Source organism: Chlorocebus sabaeus, chromosome 1, assembly GCF_047675955.1.
Source record: "Chlorocebus sabaeus isolate Y175 chromosome 1, mChlSab1.0.hap1, whole genome shotgun sequence".
Taxonomy (NCBI): Eukaryota; Metazoa; Chordata; class Mammalia; order Primates; family Cercopithecidae; genus Chlorocebus; species Chlorocebus sabaeus.
Window position 1 is genome coordinate 89,415,326 of NC_132904.1, and position 18,161 is coordinate 89,433,486.

The 18,161-nt window shown below is 42.0% G+C and overlaps 1 protein-coding gene across 4 annotated transcripts in view; it reads left to right on the plus strand.

The window, feature by feature from the left end:
- FAT3 (FAT atypical cadherin 3) overlaps nt 1–18,161 on the plus strand; it is a 698,441-nt gene that overhangs the window by 611,350 nt on the left and 68,930 nt on the right. For all 4 annotated transcript variants that reach the window (XM_073020268.1, XM_038005353.2, XM_073020270.1 and 1 more), the window contains exon 14: nt 16,921–17,310. In XM_073020268.1, coding sequence (XP_072876369.1) covers nt 16,921–17,310 — 390 coding nt within the window. The remainder of the gene's footprint in view (nt 1–16,920; nt 17,311–18,161) is intronic.

Below are 18,161 nucleotides of genomic sequence, written 5' to 3' on the forward strand. Positions count from 1 at the left end.
GTGACCTGAGGAGATGCAGGAGTTTGTTTCAGGGTGAGGGGAAAGGTGAGAGGGAGTCAGTAAAAAATGAACAGAAATGCCTCACCCAGTTAGGGCTCTGTAGATGCCAGATTATTTAATACATGAATGGACAGTGGTCCCAATCAGTAAATTGCATTAATAGAAAATATGAAAAATTCTGAGTCTTCCAGAATGCTGCCTTTCCCCTAAAGTTCATAGTTTGATCCTCATATTAATGGAAAAGAGGAAAGACACTAAGAAAACTTATCTTTTGACAGAGCTTCCCTGTTTTGCCCCGAGCGTGTGTCTCAGTTGTCCTCAGCGTCCTCCATTTTGTGCTGGCATTCACTATAATGGTGTAAGCTTGCTGTCCATGTTGGGAATTTGTGTAGTGAGTATTTCATGAGAGACATAGCATCTTGACCCCTGCACTTTGCTCTCATAGGGAAGATGCTGGAATGAACTGGGTTTTTCAAAGCATAGATCTTGTCAGAGGAAGTACAGGGCTGGCCAGGGCACCATTTGCTCTGAGAGCATAGCTGCCTATGAAGGAGGAATGTATTTATTTGAGAGGAATATGCATGAAAATGACCACTAATGATTGTTAGATGGAGATCTTTCTGACCAAACCACCTTCAGTGAATCTATCCAGTGGTTTTCCTGCCTCTTCTGACCCATCTCAGCCTTTTTTGGCTGCCACTTTTTGAGAACCATGAACCAAGACTTGGGAAGAAAATTTTGGAGGTGACAAAAGTCCACTGGAAATGTGGACGAGATGCTGAAACTCTAGTGGAAAAGCATCTCACGTGCCCTGGGTTCTCAGTTTCCTGGATCTTCTTGGGACAGAGTCTGAGGAAGTGTTGCTCAAACCAATCTGTAAGAATCCGAAATGCTTGTCTATACTGGAGCCCTAGACACTCCCTTTTAGATTTGATAGCTAAAGCAAAGTTCCAACTCTCGGTGATGGTGTTTGATGTCAAATCTTCTATCATCACCCTTCTGAGCTCCCAAAGGAAAACAAACAAGGAAGACAATATACATTCAGCATTTACTCTCTGAAACTCCAGTCTTTAAGGAACTTGACTAAATATACTACCTTTGCACTGTGCTCCAAAAGCAAAAGAAAAAAAAAAAGGCACATCTGACAGCAGAGGTGAATCCTGAAGCATGCTTTTTCACTGGCATCGGTATGTGAGTGTGTGGGACAGAGAGAAGGCGCAGTCTGTGGCATCTGGAAGAAACCAACTGTGTCCATGTCTTCCACAGTGGAGGCATGCAAACATCCTGCCATTTCTCCCTTTTAGGATTTTCTAAGTAGACAACTTCCTCGCAGCCTCATCTCTCAGCTGAGACAGCACCCCTGGGTTTCTCCAGACCCTGGAGATCAGGTCACAGGGACATCCCCAAATGTACCCAGAAACACATCTAGTAAGTGGATTGATCAAGAGCTCACAAGAGCATGGGGAAAGCCCTGATGATTAGTGACCTGGGGCAAGTCTTTAGCTTCTCTGAGCCTTTAGTTTCTTCTGTAATGTGAGAATGACAGTAATGTTCCCTTTGCTGGCCTCAAAGCATCAGTGTGAGACTGGTCCAAGAGTGAATAAAAAGCACTTTGAACTTGTAAGGCCACATTTTCCTTCATTGGAGTTAGATATCCCTGTTCTGAGCTCCCACGCATGTCCTGATTATCCTGACAGAGAGCTGCATGCGTGTTTCTTCTCTACTAGTCTTGAACCCTCCTAGGCAAGCTCAGTTACTTAATAAGAGCTTTAAATGATATTCATAATATGGCTAATACCGTCTGCTTTCAGAGCTTCTGCTCCACTTCAGGCACTGTGCCAAGTGCTTTAGATACATTATTCCCATTTCTCATAATAACCCTGCAACTTAGCATACTTTTTCGTTCTATTTAATATATGAATAAACTCTAAGGGTTGAGGTAACTTGCCCTGAGCCACAGCTGGTTAGTAGCAGGGCTGCAGACATTATGATAGGGGCCACAGGAGGGTTGGTTAACAGACATTCAATTAATAGTGATGCTATAGTCAGGGGTAGGACAGTGGTACTCAAGAAGTGGTCCCTGAACCAACAGTCTCAGTATCACCTGGGAGCTTGTGGAAAATGCAATTTCTGAATGAGACTCTAGATCAGTGGTTCTCAAACTTCAGTGAGCATAAGAGCTACCTCGAGGGCGTAAACAGATTGCTGGGTCCCTCCGCCAGAGTTTCTGACTCAGTAGGTCAGGGAAGGGACCTCCTGATAATCTGCATTTCAGACTAGTTCCCAGGTGATGTTGACGCTGCTGTTCCCAGAACCACACTTTGAATATCACTTGCTTAGGGATTCTTAATATTTTTGTGTCACAAATGCCTTAACAGTTTGGTAACACCTGTGAATCACCTCTCAGAATAATATTTTACATCTCAAAAAATAAAATACAAAAAGTTACAAATAAAATAGATTTGTCCAAGCATTTTTTCAGTTGTTATATAGTAATATGAATTTCTTTTTATATATTAAATAACAAAATCTAGTGCAATAGGTCTAATAACTCCCATGTTTCGAAGTAGTGGTAAGCAGAGGCAGGTACAACAACCATAAAATAATAAGAAAATATCTGATTTATATTGGTTACAAAACCACGGGTGCTGTTCATACCACAGTGACTTGTTGCCTACATTTATTATGGAATGTGACACTAAAGCCAGTTAGAGGTTAATGAAAATAGAGATACCATATTCCTCCCCTATGGTAGCAGCCTCTAAGATAACCCCAGTGATCCCCCACCTCCTGATATTCACACCCCTTCCTTTGAGAGGGGGCTGGACTTACTGACTCACATCTAATGAACAGGGTATGACAGAAGTGATCATATCACTTCAGAGATGAAGTTCTAAGAAGAATGTGGCATCCATCTCGGCAATGCTTTTTGTATTAGTCTGGCCAGACTGCCATAACGAAGTACCTTAGACTGGGTGACTTCAACAACAGACATTACTTTCTCACAGTTCTGAAGTCTGGGAATTTACGTTCAGGGTGCCAGCATTGGTCAGGTTTTGTCCAGGGCCCTCTCCTTGGTTTATAGACAGCTCCTTCTCCCAGTGTGTTCACGTGGCCTTTCCTAGGGGCACCTGGGTGTAGAGAGAGCTGTCTTTCTTTTCTTCTTACAGGTCACTAATCCTGTCACATTAGGACCTCACCCTTAACAACCTCATTTAACATTAATTACCTCCTAAAAGCCCTATCTCCAAAGCAGTCTCAGTGGAAATTAGGGCCTCAGCATATGAATTTTAGGGGATCACAATTCAGTCTACAACACTCTTTCCTACTCTCTGTGGGATCACTTGCCCCAAGGGAAGACAGCTGTGGTACTGTGAGGCAGCCCTGAGAGAGGCTCATGTGGTGAGGGGTCAAGGTCTATCAACAACTGCTCTTGAAAATGGACCCACCCTCCAACTTCCATTTGAGCCTCTAGATGAGACTGCAGCCCTGCCTGACAGCTTGACTGCAACCTCAAGAGAAATGCTGAGCCACAGATAACGAACTAACTAATGCCTGGATTCCTGATCCATAGAAACCATGAAATAATAAACATTTGTTGTGTTATGCTATTAAGTTCTGGGGCAATTTGGCATGGAGCAAGAGAGAACTAGTATACTAATGCAAGTTTATGGCCATCTTCAAGTCTATCTACACATCCTTAAGATTCTCTGATCATAGACATTATCTTTTCATAGGTTCCACTCTCCAAGGAACAGGGGCTCTTGTGCAGATCAGTGGCAATTAGAATGGGGCCCACCTTGGGAAGGAGCAGTGCATCTGTGTTGGGAGCACAGCTATTTGACATAGGCAGGGATGAGTGATGGTGGAAAGCTATTGGCTGCTCCTTGTTGCTGTTCTCACGGATTCATGGGCCCTCCGTGGGGCACTAGGTCCACTTCTTACGGAAATGCCATCCTATTAGATCTTAGGATGTTACCACTGAAAAGACCCCGAGACAAAATCCAGTCAAATCTTGAGGTCCAGAGACAAAGAGACTTTCCCAGGATGACTTAATTAGTGGCAAAGCTGGATCAAAAAGGAGGTTATCATCACCTCAGCTTAATGCTTTTTTCTATACTCCAACAATTTCTACAGGAAAATGTTTTGAAAGAGATTGATTCCATTCTGATTTTAGCCTGTTTTTTCTTAAGTAGCATCTATTCTTTGTTTTTCCTACTGCCTTAGAAATTGTTATGCCTAAGCTGCATAGGTCACTGATTTAATGTATTTTACCCCCTTCCCCAAAGCTGTTATTCTCCGAAGTGTTAAATCTTCGAAAGTGGCTAAGGGACTATTAAAATGTCAGTAAAAATTAAATAATCCTCCCTAAAGACTGAGAAACATGAGTCATTTTCTGGAGGACATTGTGGTCGAAGCCTTTTGTCTGTTGTAGATATCAAAAATATCATTTTCTATTTTAAGGCTTTCTCTACAGAGCTCAAAAAACATGCATGTGACCTTACCAGGGGACCTGCAGATCTGGATGCTCCCACCTATAGATGGAGAAATCGAGGTTCAAAAAGGTTACGTGGCCCCTCCCAAGACATCTGTTAAATGGATAGTGATCTGAGCGAAGGGCTCTGGACTCCATAAACCCCTCCCTGAATTCTTTACCTCCTACCAGTGTTAGGACACCTTCTCCAGTGCCTGCAACCAACCAGATGCAGGGCCATGACACTCTAGCATTTCTGTGTCAGAATCCTCTGGAGAGTTTTTAAAAATAAACAGCCTAAACAAACAGACGAGGGTTCCATCTCCAGAATCTGATTCAGAAAGTCTAGGAGGGAGCTGGACATTTATTTTCTCTGTAGTTGACTGTTATGCCTTTCCCTATTTAGAAGTTTTTGCCTTTGACATATGTAAGTTCTTGTTATCACTACCCTTTTAAACATCCAGTTTCTTCCAAACAGGGGTCAAAACACTAGCTGTCAAAGGAAACAGCTAATTCCTTCCAAAAAGGTGGTGCCTTAAGCAAGTGTTTTAGCACAGTCACCCATTAGCAGGGAATTCTGACCCCTAACAGTTGATCACAGTGGTTCTTTCCAGAAGCTCCCTCACTCATGCGCTGCCTCATTTGTAGATGCCACAGGTTGGTTATTTAAAAAAAAAAAAAAAAAAAAAAAGCCCCTGAGCTGCTAATTTGGATCAGTCCTGATCTAACACTCAGCAATGCAGAGGACGGATTTAAGGGAGTACTAATATAGCTAGGAAAATCTCCATCCACCCCCGGGCATTTTCTGCAGAAAATCCAAGGACCCCAAGCTTTGACTTCCTGCCTCGCCAGGGCATGTTGAGGCTCCGTGAAATGTGCTTATCAGCTTTGCTGCAGGATACATCCTACCGCTTCACCTTGTGAAGCCTCCTTGACAGGCATGATTATGTTGTCCATCATCTGCTCGTAAGCTCTTTTAATAACTTCTCACATATTACAAAACACTTCCCACCCACGCATCCTCTCCACCTTGCTCCTTCCAATCTCTCTTTTTTCTTTCTGCTAATTTATCCATTAACTTAGGCCCAGTTTCTAGTTTACACTAACTATAATTGGTTATAACACCTCTGGTAACTTGCAATTGGCTCTGAAAATAAACAGTTTCAGCCTCTACTGTTCTAAACTTAGGGATTTAATAATGCTGAACCCTTTATCCTTCTCTGAGCATACCTTGCAATTTCAGCATTGTTAACTTCACACATGTTCCCACAATTTGTAATGCCCTTTCTTCCTGTCACTCTTCCACCTTATTTTGCTACTGACAACTCCTGTCTTTCCCTCAGGACTCAATTCATTTGTTTTCTTCTCTGAGAAACTTCCTTTGACCACTCCTCTCCAACAATCAACTCTATACATGCTTGTCTGCTGAGAAATGAGAGCCATTTGAGAGGACATAAGTGGTGGGAGCCATCTGTCTTTGTATCCCCAGTACCTGCCATGCAGCAGGAGTTAAGTATTTATTAGATGGATGAATGAATGGATCCAGTGGTCACACTTAGTGGCCCATATAGAAAACCCGTTGCATGATTGTTGGGTAGCTATCCACCACAGACATTCCTTGTACCAATAAACATGGAGTTTTGAGTATTTAGTTGATGAATTCGTTTGCTTACACTTAATCATCCCAGGCATAGCTTCATGCCAAGCCATAGGTAGTTGAAAAAGTTTATACCCAGATGAGCTGCAACTTTTTAGGTATCACAGAAGGTATAACTATAATCTCATCCAGCAATGGGAAGTTTTATAGATGTGCAGTCAAACAGAGCTCCTTGCTTGGAAGGGCCCTGTATTTCATTTAATGCTCTCCTCTGGCTTGTGTTGAGTGTCTTAATACTGTTTAAACAAGAGTCCCTGTATTTTTATTTTGCACAGGAGCCCACAATCATGTTGTTACTCCTATCCAGCAGAGCTACAGCCAGTCCAATTGGCAAGTCCTCGGTAGATTTTTGGTGCAGTCATCAGGGTCTCCTGGACTCTGTGACTGATGTTACCTTCTGTGTTTCTTGACTTTTCAAAAAACCAAGGGGCTACTGACCCCAGGAGTTGGTATTCTGCCCATGGGAATGTGCCAGCTTTAGTCATCGCCCAGTGAAGAACTTTTAAAAGGCACTTAAAACAGAAGTAATTAGGGAGTGTATTTAAAATTAATTGCCAACTGAAACACTAATTACTAATTCCATGGGCCTCCTCATGGCAACTTTCTGTTTTATTTCATATTATCCACAGGCATATTTCAAACAGAGGAAAAAGGAGCCATTAGTTTAAGCTGTTTCATTGTAATGGGGTTTTATTTGCCTTCCACAGAGGATGAGAGAAGAATTTTAGGCTAGCTATTTTCTTTGCTTAATTTAATTATGATAATCATTTTTAAGGCTGAGCATGGTGGCTCACGCCTGTAATCCCAACACTGGGAGGCCGAGGTGGGTGGATCACCTGAGGTCAGGAGTTTGAGACCAGCCTGGCCAACATAGTGAAACCCCATCTCTACTAAAAATACAAAAATTAGCCGGGCATGGTGGCATGTGCCTGTAATCCCAGCTGCTCCGGAGGCTGAGGCAGGAGAAATGCTTGAACCCAGGAGGCAGAGGTTGCGGTGAGCTGAGATCATGCCACTGCACTCCAGCCTGGGCAACAGAGTGAGACTCTGTCTCAAAAAAAGAAAAAGAAAAAAGAAAAGAAAATCATTTTTAAATCACATTTCTTGAAATAACTTTATAATGAGACCTTGACAAAATGATTTTCCAATTAAAGCCAGTGTCTTTCTGAAGATGAACTATAATGAAGCATAGAAATATCCAGAAAAAGTAGCCTATAGAATATGTATCTTTTCTGCAATTTCAAGTGGTATGTATGCTGAGAATTAAACTGGCCTGCAGAACAACTTGAGTACTTGATTGCTCTCCAAAATTGATATTGAAGAACTATTTCTCATGTACATAATTTTTATAATAGTTCTTTTATTTATTACAAACATGCTGTGTGTTTACAAACATGCTGTTAACCTAGAAGGGTAAACAAAAAAGAGAACAAATCATTTTTAACCATGATTACCATTTTGATAGAAATCCCTTCTGCCTTTTTTTTTCCCCCCACAAAACTAGGCTCATAAATTAGATATGATTTTGTAACTTGCTTTTTTGATGACCTGTAAATGTATTTCTCTGCCCTTATGTATTCTTTTACATCTTTATGTGACATTGTACATAGTATTCTATATACACCATATGACCGTGGGATGATGGATTCAACCAGTCCTCATTGTTGGAAAATTGGGTAGGTACCATTTTTTTCTCACAAATGCAATTATCTATTTAGCAAAAGCTTTGTATATGTATATGAATGTTTTATATACATTTTTAAATATTAAAAAACTAAACATTTCTTAATAAAAGAAAGCAGTTTTCTCCACATTGCCCTTTTTCAAGGTTATTTCATTCTTTCAGCACATGCATTTGCAATGGACATATATGTGTACTGTGTGCATCACCTACGTATGTTATGTTAGCAGGAATGTATACTTGCTTTGGTCCCCTAGTTGTTTCTTCTGCAGTTCAACATTCATTGCTGTCTATGTGCCAGGCTCTGTGCTCAGTTTTGGGATTCAAAGATAATAAGACACAGTTCCTTTACCTAAAAGGTACACTAATCTACTGGGAGAGGGGATATACATATAACTAATGATAATGCAAAAAAATAGAGGCAAAAATAACATTAAGGGAACACAGAGGAGGAAATGACTGAGGAAATTAAGGAAGCTGTTCCAGAGGAGACCCTGCAAAGGATATGTAGGATTTTGACAAGAGAAAGAGATAAGAGAACATTCGAAGAGGGCAAAGCACAAATGCAGACCAGGGAAGGAGATATGTGGGGGACCTTCAGGCAGCACTGGGGTAGACAGTACAGAATGGAAGTGGAGCTGGAGATGACACTGGAAAGCAGGGTTGGGACCAGATTGCAAAGGACTAGAATGCCATTCTCAAAAGTTTTTGCTTCTGTTTATAGGAAGTTGGAAGACAGTGGCTGTCTGAGAAGCTGGGGCAAGCCTGGATCCAGAATTTTGGAAACTTAGCCCTGGTTAACTTTAGACGACAGGGTATCAACTCTGCTGCAGTTTGCAATTAGGAGTCTCTTACAGCAGTCTAGGCAAGAGAGAATGAGAGCCTCACCTGGCCACAAGACATTCAAGAGATATCTCAGAGGCAGAATCAAAACAACCCAGCATTCCAATTTATGTGAGACAGGAAGTTAGGGGGTTGACATGCAGAAAAGTAAACCTCTAAACTACTATGTCTATTTCAAGTAATTCTTCCCAAGTTGCTAAGCTTGCAGAGTTAGGGATGTTGTCTTTGGGACTCCACTTACTCTCAACTCAATGCCTAGAGTAGTCAAGCAGACAGGTGGCACTTGGCAAGTCCTTATTGAATGGAAGTGTCATAGCCAGTGTCTGCTGCAAGACAGACAGAAACCTTCCACTTCTCAAAAGAAACAACGCTCTATTTTAAGAATAAGGCCAAGGCAAAGGAATGCAATGACATACTCAAGAACCCAAGCTTTGTTGATCATTTTTCTTCAAAGGATAATCCTTCCAGTTTAAATAAGGGCGTGAGTTAATCACCAAGCCTGGGTCATAAAGACTGAAATCTAAACATAGTTGTGGCATTTCAAGCACTGATGAATAGATAGTAATAAAGCCAGGAGAAAGTGTTGGCTCAAAACCAACTTATTAGATAGCCTGTGGCATGGGATTGAGAAACTAACTGCAATAGGACAAGAAGGAACCTAAACAGGGATTGAAATATTCTAGATCTTGATGAGGGCAGTGGATTCATGAAGGTAGACATTTGTGAGAATGTATGAGGTAGAGAGACTTAAAATGTACTAATGTTATGATATGTAAATTATGACACCTCAATAAAGTTGATATAAAAATTAGAGATTAGAACCCACATTAAAAGTGTTACTAAAGTATGATTGTTGAAATTGCTTCAAATTATTTCTTCCCAAGATACCTACTCTTTTAAGTTTAAATCCCTTTGTAAAAACCAGTTTGCTGCAACTTAGTGCAACCCACATTTTTTTTTAATCATACTTTATGTTCTAGGGTACATGTGCACAACATGCAGATTTGTTACATATGTATACAAGTGCCATGTTGGTGTGCTGTACCCATTAACTCGTCACTTACATTAGGTATATCTCCTAATGCTATCCCTGCCCACTCCCGCCAACCCACAACAGGCCCCAGTGTGTGATGTTCCCCTTCCTGTATCCAAGTGATCTCATTGTTCAATTCCCACCTATGAGTGAGAACATGTGGTGTTTGGTTTTCTGTTCTTGTGATAGTTTGCTGAGAATGATGGTTTCCAGCTGCATCCATGTCCCTACAAAGGACACGAACTCATCCTTTTTTATGGCTGCATAGTATTCCATGGTGTATATGTGCCACATTTTCTTAATCCAGTCTGTCATTGATGGGCATTTGGGTTGGTTCCAAGTCTTTGCTATTGGGAATAGTGCCACAATAAACATACGTGTGCATGTGTCTTTATAGCAGCATGATTTATAATCCTTTGGGTATATACCCAGTAAAGGGATGGCTGGGTCAAATGGTATTTCTAGTTCTAGATCCTTGAGGAATCGCCACACTGTCTTCCACCATGGTTGAACTAGTTTACAGTCCCACCAACAGTGTAAAAGTGTTCCTATTTCTCCACATCCTCTCCAGCACCTGTTGTTTCCTGATTTTTTTTTTTCTTTTTTTTTTTTTTTTTTTTTTTTTTCCTTTTTGTGGAGAACGGGGTCTCGCTATATTACCCAGGCAGGTCTCGAACTCCTGGGCTCAAGCTATCCTCCCGCCTCTGCCTCCCTGAGAGCTGGGATTACAGGCGTGAGCCACCGCGCCCGGCCTGTTTCCTGATTTTTTAATAATTGCCATTCTAACTGGTGTGAGATAGTATCTCATTGTGGTTTTGATTTGCATTTCTCTGATGGCTAGTGATGATGAGCATTTCTTCATATGTCTTTTGGCTGCATAAATGTCTTCTTTTGAGAAGTGTCTGTTCATATTCTTTGCCCACTTTTTGAAGGGGTTGCTTGTTTTTTTTCTTGTAAATTTGTTGAGTTCTTCGTAGGTTCTGGATATTAGCCCTTTGTCAGATGAGTAGATTGCAAAAATTTTCTCACATTCTGTAGGCTGCATGTTCACTCTGATAGTAGTTTGTTTTGCTGTGCAGAAGCTCTTTAGTTTAATTAGATCTCATTTGTCAATTTTGGCTTTTGCTGCCATCGCTTTTGGTGTTTTAGATGTGAAGTCCTTGCCCATGCCTATGTCCTGAATGGTATTGCCTATGCCTAGGTTTTCTTCTAGGGTTTTTACAGTTTTAGGTCTAACATTTAAGTCTCTAATCCATCTTGAATTAATTTTTATATAAGGAGTAAGGAGGGGATCCAGTTTCAGTTTTCTACTTATGGCTAGCCAGTTTTCCCAGCACCATTTATTAAATAGGGAATCCTTTCCCCATTTCTTGTTTTTGTCAGGTTTGTCAAAGATCAGATGGTTGTAGATGTGTGGTATTATTTCTGAGGGCTCTGTTCTGTTCCATTGGTCTATATCTCTGTTTTGGTACCAGTACCATGCTGTTTTGGTTACTGTAGCCTTGTAGTATAGTTTGAAGTCAGGTAGCGTGATGCCTCCAGCTTTGTTCTTTTGACTTAGGGTTGTCTTGGCAATGCGGGCTCTTTTTTGGTTCGATGTGAACTTTAAAGTAGTTTTTCCCAATTTTGTGAAGAAGGTCATTGGTAGCTTGATGGGGATGGCATTGAATCTATAAATTACCTTGGGCAGTATGGCCATTTTCACGATATTGATTCTTCCTACCCATGAGCATGGAATGTTCTTCCATTTGTTTGTGTCCTCTTTTATTTCACTGAGCAGTGGTTTGTAGTTCTCCTTGAAGAGGTCCTTCACATCCCTTGTCAGTTGGATTCCTAGGTATTTTATTCTCTTTGAAGCAATTGTGAATGGGAGTTCACTCATGATTTGGCTCTCTGTTTGTCCATTATTGGTGTATAAGAATGCTTGTGATTTTTGCACATTGATTTTGTATCCTGAGACTTTGCTGACGTTGCTTATCAGCTTGAAGAGATTTTGGGCTGAGACGATGGGGTTTTCTAAATAGACAATCATGTCATCTGCAAACAGGGACAATTTGACTTATTCTTTTCCTAATTGAATACTCTTTATTTCTTTCTCTTACCTGATTGCTGTGGCCAGAACTTCCAACACTATGTCAAATCAATAAACCTAATCCAGCATATAAACAGAACCAAAGACAAAAACCACATGATTATCTCAACAGATGCAGAAAAGGCCTTTGACAATTCAACAGCCCTTCATGCTAAAAACTCTCAATAAATTCGGTATTAATGGAACGTATCTCAAAATAATAAGAGCTATTTATGACAAACCCACAGCCAATATCATGCTGAAGGGGCATAAACTGGAAGCATTCCCCTTAAAAAGTGGCACAAGACAGGGATGCCTTCTCTCACCACTCCTATGCAACCCACATTTTTTGTGTCACCTGCAGGCTAGATCCCAGGCAGGCAACAAAAGACATAGGAGTGAATGTCAGAGACAAGACCCTGCAGAGAAGTCAGGGCAGCTGCCAGCAAAAGACACCAAACCAGGCAGAACATAGCTCTTTCTGGTTCCTTAAGTTTAGTGATCCTGATCTTAGGGGGAGGAGAGAAAATACTTTTTAAAGACCAGGTCAAAAATAGCTCAGTGTATATGCTGTGTTGGTGACTCTTGCCGTCTGGTTTCAGTGCTGATTTTAACACCTTTAGCAATCTCAGATTTAAAGCTAAGTTATTCTGGCACTTGGTAGGTTAGATCCCTAGGGATGATCCTATCACTGGGGGTTATTTCTCACTGAAGTGTAAGGACTTGTATAACTGTAAGCTGTAGGTGTGAATTCTGAGCATTTAACTGAATGGTATGAATCTGCTGTGTTAAGTTTTCCTTCCATCCTGAAGATTCTAATAGCTTGTCATGATCCAGCTGAATGTGGATTTTTCCTTTGTTGATGCTGGCCCACTTAGGCCCAGGTCCAGCAACTTAATGAGCAGTTGCAGGGAGCATTCACTGGAAATAGAAATGAAACCGACTCCCTTTATGTAACTTGGAAAGGAGTCATAGTGCTGGAAAATAATCTTAGACCTCAACTGACCTGGGTTCTGCCACTTCGTTTCGTTTCCAGGGAAACGAAGTGACTTGCCCAAGGACACTTGTGTAGTTTGGTCAGGCTATGACCGAGAGGTAAAGTCCCCTGACTTCCAGTACTAGACCACATTGCCTTCATTTTAATGCATTTTAAACTGACTTTTAGGTACAGTCCCATGTCCAAAAAGTTCAACTTTCCATTTGGCCCATTGAGAGGAACCTCCATTTATAAACCCTCTGAGAGGCAGAATATAGGTGTCTTTCACAACCCGTTCCTGAATTTCACAGCTACTAGGAATTTTTATGTGCTGTTTTCTTCCTCCTATCCCACTCCACAAAATGCCACTACCTATTACTTTCTTTGAGCAAATAGCATTTTTAATCATTCTCTTTTTCCTTGATTTCAATTCTCTGGAGGCCTATCTGCTCCATTTGCCACAGATAACATGCAGAAACCTCACTTGCAATGAAGGTCGCACTTCTCTTGGTAGCCTGGCATTTCGGCATTTAAAGAAGCTAAGTATCTCCATCCCCATTAAATTAGGCTCAAATTGGAGAAGAGAATTACATAGTTAAAAACACAGAGGCAAAATGATGGATTAATGTTATACCTTAATGTAACACATCATGACATGCAGTAGGAGCATTAGACCAATTAGCAAGCAAGTCTTCTGCTTGGGTTCATCATTTCTACTGTGTATGTAGAAAGGGATAGTAATTTGAAGGATGGCATTTATCAAACCCCTTTGGATAAAAAGTGTCCACTCTAGCAACATGACCTGCATTCATTATAAAGATGGCACCCCATTTGCCCACATGGCAAAGACCCAAATGCTACCCCAAAAATACTGTTTCCAAATTGGCGGTTATGCTTCTGACTTTATTTCTAAAACTTATTGAAATCCATTGCAATTGTGTCTAAATTGGAAGTTTAATATGCTCCAAAAATATATCCTGCTCTTTTCTTGAGAGGCAGCAAATTCTAAGTGATGCCATTTAGCAGGTGTTTTGGTCTGGGTCTCCCCCACCCCTCTCTGCTCTTCGTTCCTTATCAGTCTGATTGGTAACAGAAAGGAGAGGGGAACAATAAATCTTCCAGTTCTTCCTGGTGTGAATGCCCAAGATATTGTCAGAAGCAAAACGTATGAGGAGGTGGGGGGAGTGTGGGTCAGCAACTTGCAGGGGAAAGGGATGGTTTTCTGCTATGGTAAAGCAGAAAAACCCTGTCATGGAGTTTAAATTAACAGAATCTGCCCAGAGGGGAGCCATGGTCTTTGTGTGGCTGATTAATGTCAGTCCTGTAAACGCAGCACTCCAACAACAGGGCTAGTCAGCTGACCAGGAAGCTTGGAGAACAAGAATCTCCTGCCTAGGGGATCAGAGCCCAGCTGAGTGCCTCTAAACAGGGCTGAAGAGAAAGCTGCAGGCTGGGAACAGAAGTGATGGAATTAGATTTCAGCTATGTGTCTCAGTGAAGGAAACACAGGCAGCCATTAAAAGCACCTTCCCTTTTGGCCTTGCTGCTGCAAAGAGCAGCAGCGTGCAAATCCGCCCCTACCTCTCCTCACTCATCTGTTCACAGCACCATGGCCTTCAGAACAGTGTGTCAGAAATCACCTTCTTCCATAACTGATCTTCAGGCCTGAAGAGGAAAAATTTCCAAGCATAGATCTCCTGAAATCCCTAAGGAGATTGGGCAAAGAGCCTAGGGAAAACAGGACTTTGCATGTTGTTCCTCATGCCTACCTAAAAATGCTGGTTGCACCAGGCAAGTCCTTGGTTAATGCATTAGTGAAATAGAATTTGTAGTTCCCAGCACATGCACTAATGAAAGTCCCTGCATGAATTTCCTGCCTGCTCTTCTTGTTGGCAAGAGCAGCGTACCATATGCTGGAGGTGGAAGTTAATTCTGTAGGGAATGTATGTGATTTGAAAACCTGTACGGTGTATTTATGTCAATTGCCAATGTGTTTCCATAAATGCATTTTTGTGACTTTGAGAGGCATCCTGAGACCATTGAATCAGTCAAGGTAGCTTCCGGGGCACACAACCTATTCTGACACCCAGACAGGGCCATTGTTTTCCAGGTGCAAGCTCGATCACCTCTGCAACCCCTCTGTGTATTCCCCTAGGGATTCATGTTGAAGAATTCAATCTTGCCGTCACTCCAACAATAGCCAGAAAGCACCCCTAAATGGCTGCTCTGAAGCCTTATTTCAAGGAGGCAGCAAGAGAAGAGGAAAGCCTTCTTATTTTTAATCCCAGCATCAATAAAATCACAGGTTGATGTGTATACATCACAGAGCGGTTGTTTTGAAAAAGAAATAAATGATGAAACTTCAGAAAAAAATGGACTCTCTGGAACGGAACCAAGAACAAGCTCTCAGTGTTGACCTTTTGGTTAAAGCCACATAATGCAATTCATGTCATCCCTCCAAATATATGATTTTATTGGTTTGCTGGGAACTTGGGCTTAAGAGAAATTGTACACTAGGAAAGTAAAATGTTTAGCTCTTATTATTGCCAAATGAGGTGTTACAATAAGAAAAAAGATGGCTAGGCCCTCCCCTCTAAGAGCTTATATTCTAAGTTTCCATGATTCTCAAAAGACATTTTCAGATGGTTGTCATAACTAAAGACCTCTGACTAATGTCTGTCTTCATTAACAGTATTTAGGATCAGAATGGTGCTTTTTCAGCCGACAAGGCTGTTACAATTTACTTCTTATAAATCCTAACAACTAAAGTGACCTTGAGGTTTCTAAACCATTTCCAAGTGCTGAGATCCTCTAATGAAACCAGTTAAATCAATATTCAGAACTAGAAGTCAATCTAACTGTTATTCAATAATTAATTGGTAGTTAATAGACATTTCCTAGTTTATATGTTTTAGCTTTAGTACATAGTAATATAAAATGGTATTTTGGTAACTAAGTACATTTCTTGAAATCATAGAGCAGGAGAGCACCCTTGGACTAGATCTTCTCCCTTCCTTGATGGAGTGCTCCAGGCTCACTGGCCCTTGGATTTCTTTTTTCCCTCTATAATCCCTTGTGACCTCATTCATTTCTCATGGCTTTGCGTGACATCTGTACACCAATGACACTCAAATTTATAGCTCCATCTTGGCTCTCTCCTCTGCACTGCAGCCTCTTCTATCTGACTTTCTGCTTGACATCTGCACTTGAATATCAAATGCACATCTCACACTTAATCTGTCCAGAATAGGGCTTCTGGTCTTTCATTCAAAACCTAGTCTTTCTGCAGCCCTCCCCATCTCAGCTAATGACAGCCTCCTTTTTCCAGTTGCTCAGGCCAAAACCTAAGGGTCATTCTAGAAGCCTCTGTTTCTCTCACATCTTATATCCTGCCAGCTTCACAATCAGAAAACACTCTCACCACCTCCAAGTTCAGAACACATCCAGGAACCCTTCATTTCTCACCAACTGGGTGCTTAGAATAGATGTGGAACCTGACCCCTATTCACCACTTCCAACACCATCTGCCTTGTTCAGGCCACCAAGATTGCACGCTTCTGTTGCTGTAGGAGGCCACTGACTGGTCTCCCACCTTCCTCTCTGACTGCCCTTCCATCTGTTCAGGAGCAGAAGCTGGAGGGAGCCTGTTAAAATCTACATCACATCTCATGACTCCTATCTCACAGCTCACCAGTGGCTTCCCCTCACCACCACTACAGCCCCACTGTAATGTAAAATCTCCTCAAGAAATGCTGGACTTGTCCATTGCTAGACTCGCAAGCCCCTAGAAAGTGCCTGGTAGATTCTAAATAAATCTGTGTTGAAGTAATTAATTAATTAATCGGTTTGGGTTGGTTTCTATTTCTCTTTCTGTGCCACATCTTTACCGCTGCATCTATTAGCCTCTGAGAGTTTTTCTTAAAGATCTGTGGGGGGCAAGTTGTATATTAAGAATATCCAACTATTTCTGATATTTGTTGCCAATATTTTCCCAGTTTCTTTGCCTTTTAATTTCATTTTTTTCCACAAACTGAAATTTACATTTTTGTAGAGCCACAGCTGTCTGTTTCTGTAATAACTGTTTTTCTTGTTGTGGCCCTTCAAAAGTCTGCAAAGCTGTAACATTCTAGCGCAGATCATCTGGCCTTGTTCTTGCCCACTCATGTTCCTGTGTCTCTCCCACAGGCATCAATAGGAAGGTCGTGTACTCCCTGGCAGACTCAGCTGGTGGGGTCTTCTCCATTGACAGCTCATCCGGCATCATCATCCTGGAGCAGCCACTGGACCGCGAGCAGCAGTCTTCATACAACATCAGCGTGCGGGCCACTGACCAGAGTCCTGGACAGTCCCTGTCCTCTCTCACTACTGTCACCATCACTGTCCTGGACATTAACGACAACCCCCCTGTGTTTGAGAGGAGGGACTACCTGGTGACGGTGCCCGAGGACACCTCCCCTGGCACCCAGGTTCTTGCTGTTTTTGCTACCAGCAAAGATATTGGCACAAATGCTGAGATCACTTATCTCATCCGGTCTGGGAACGAACAAGGGAAATTTAAGATCAACCCCAAGACAGGTGGGTAAATAGCACTGTACTTAGAATGCAGAGCTTCAGCTTGGCATGGTGGCTCACACCTGTAAACCCAGCACTTTGGGAGGCCGAGGCAGGAAGATCGAGTGAGTCCAGGAGTTCAGGACTAGCCTGGACAACAGAGTGAGACCTTGGCTCTACAAAAATTTAGAAAAATATAGTAGCCAAGCATGGTTGCATGCACCTGTGGTCCCTGCTACTTGGGACGCTGAGGTGGGAGAGTTACTTGAGCCCTGGAGCCAGAGGCTCTAGTGAGCCACATTCCTGCCATTTCACTGCAGCCTGGGCAACAGAGTAAGACCGTGTCCAACACACACACACAAAAAAAGGATGCAGGACTTCACTATATCCTGCTTCTCCTCCACTCTGCCAGCCCTTCTTGGCGGACTCTTTTTCCTCCTCCTACCTCCTTCACAGAGGAAACAAATCTGGTAGCAGGGCCCACATGCAGACCACAGAGTGCCCTCCAGCTTTTAAGGATGGCTCCTGCTAAATTTTAAGCTCCTTGCTGTGGGCTTACTTAGTAAATATCTGACCTCCAGGTTGGCTCCAGAATTTCTAGATGGGAGGGGTCAGGGGCAGCAATATGGTTTCTCAATGGGGAGAGGAAACAGTATTTGTATTCCAAGAACAAGAGTTTGTTTGATTTTCTCTCTTTTCTGTTTGATGTTGGGTGTTTTGACTTCAGTCATATGTGCACATGTTGGAAAATGTTCGTGGGGATGAGCCTCCATGTGCAACTGTCCACACTTGGACTGCCACTCTTTCATGACCTGCATAGGCAGATGCCGATAAGTGATCTGCATGGTGATATGCAGCCTTCTCAACCCAGCACC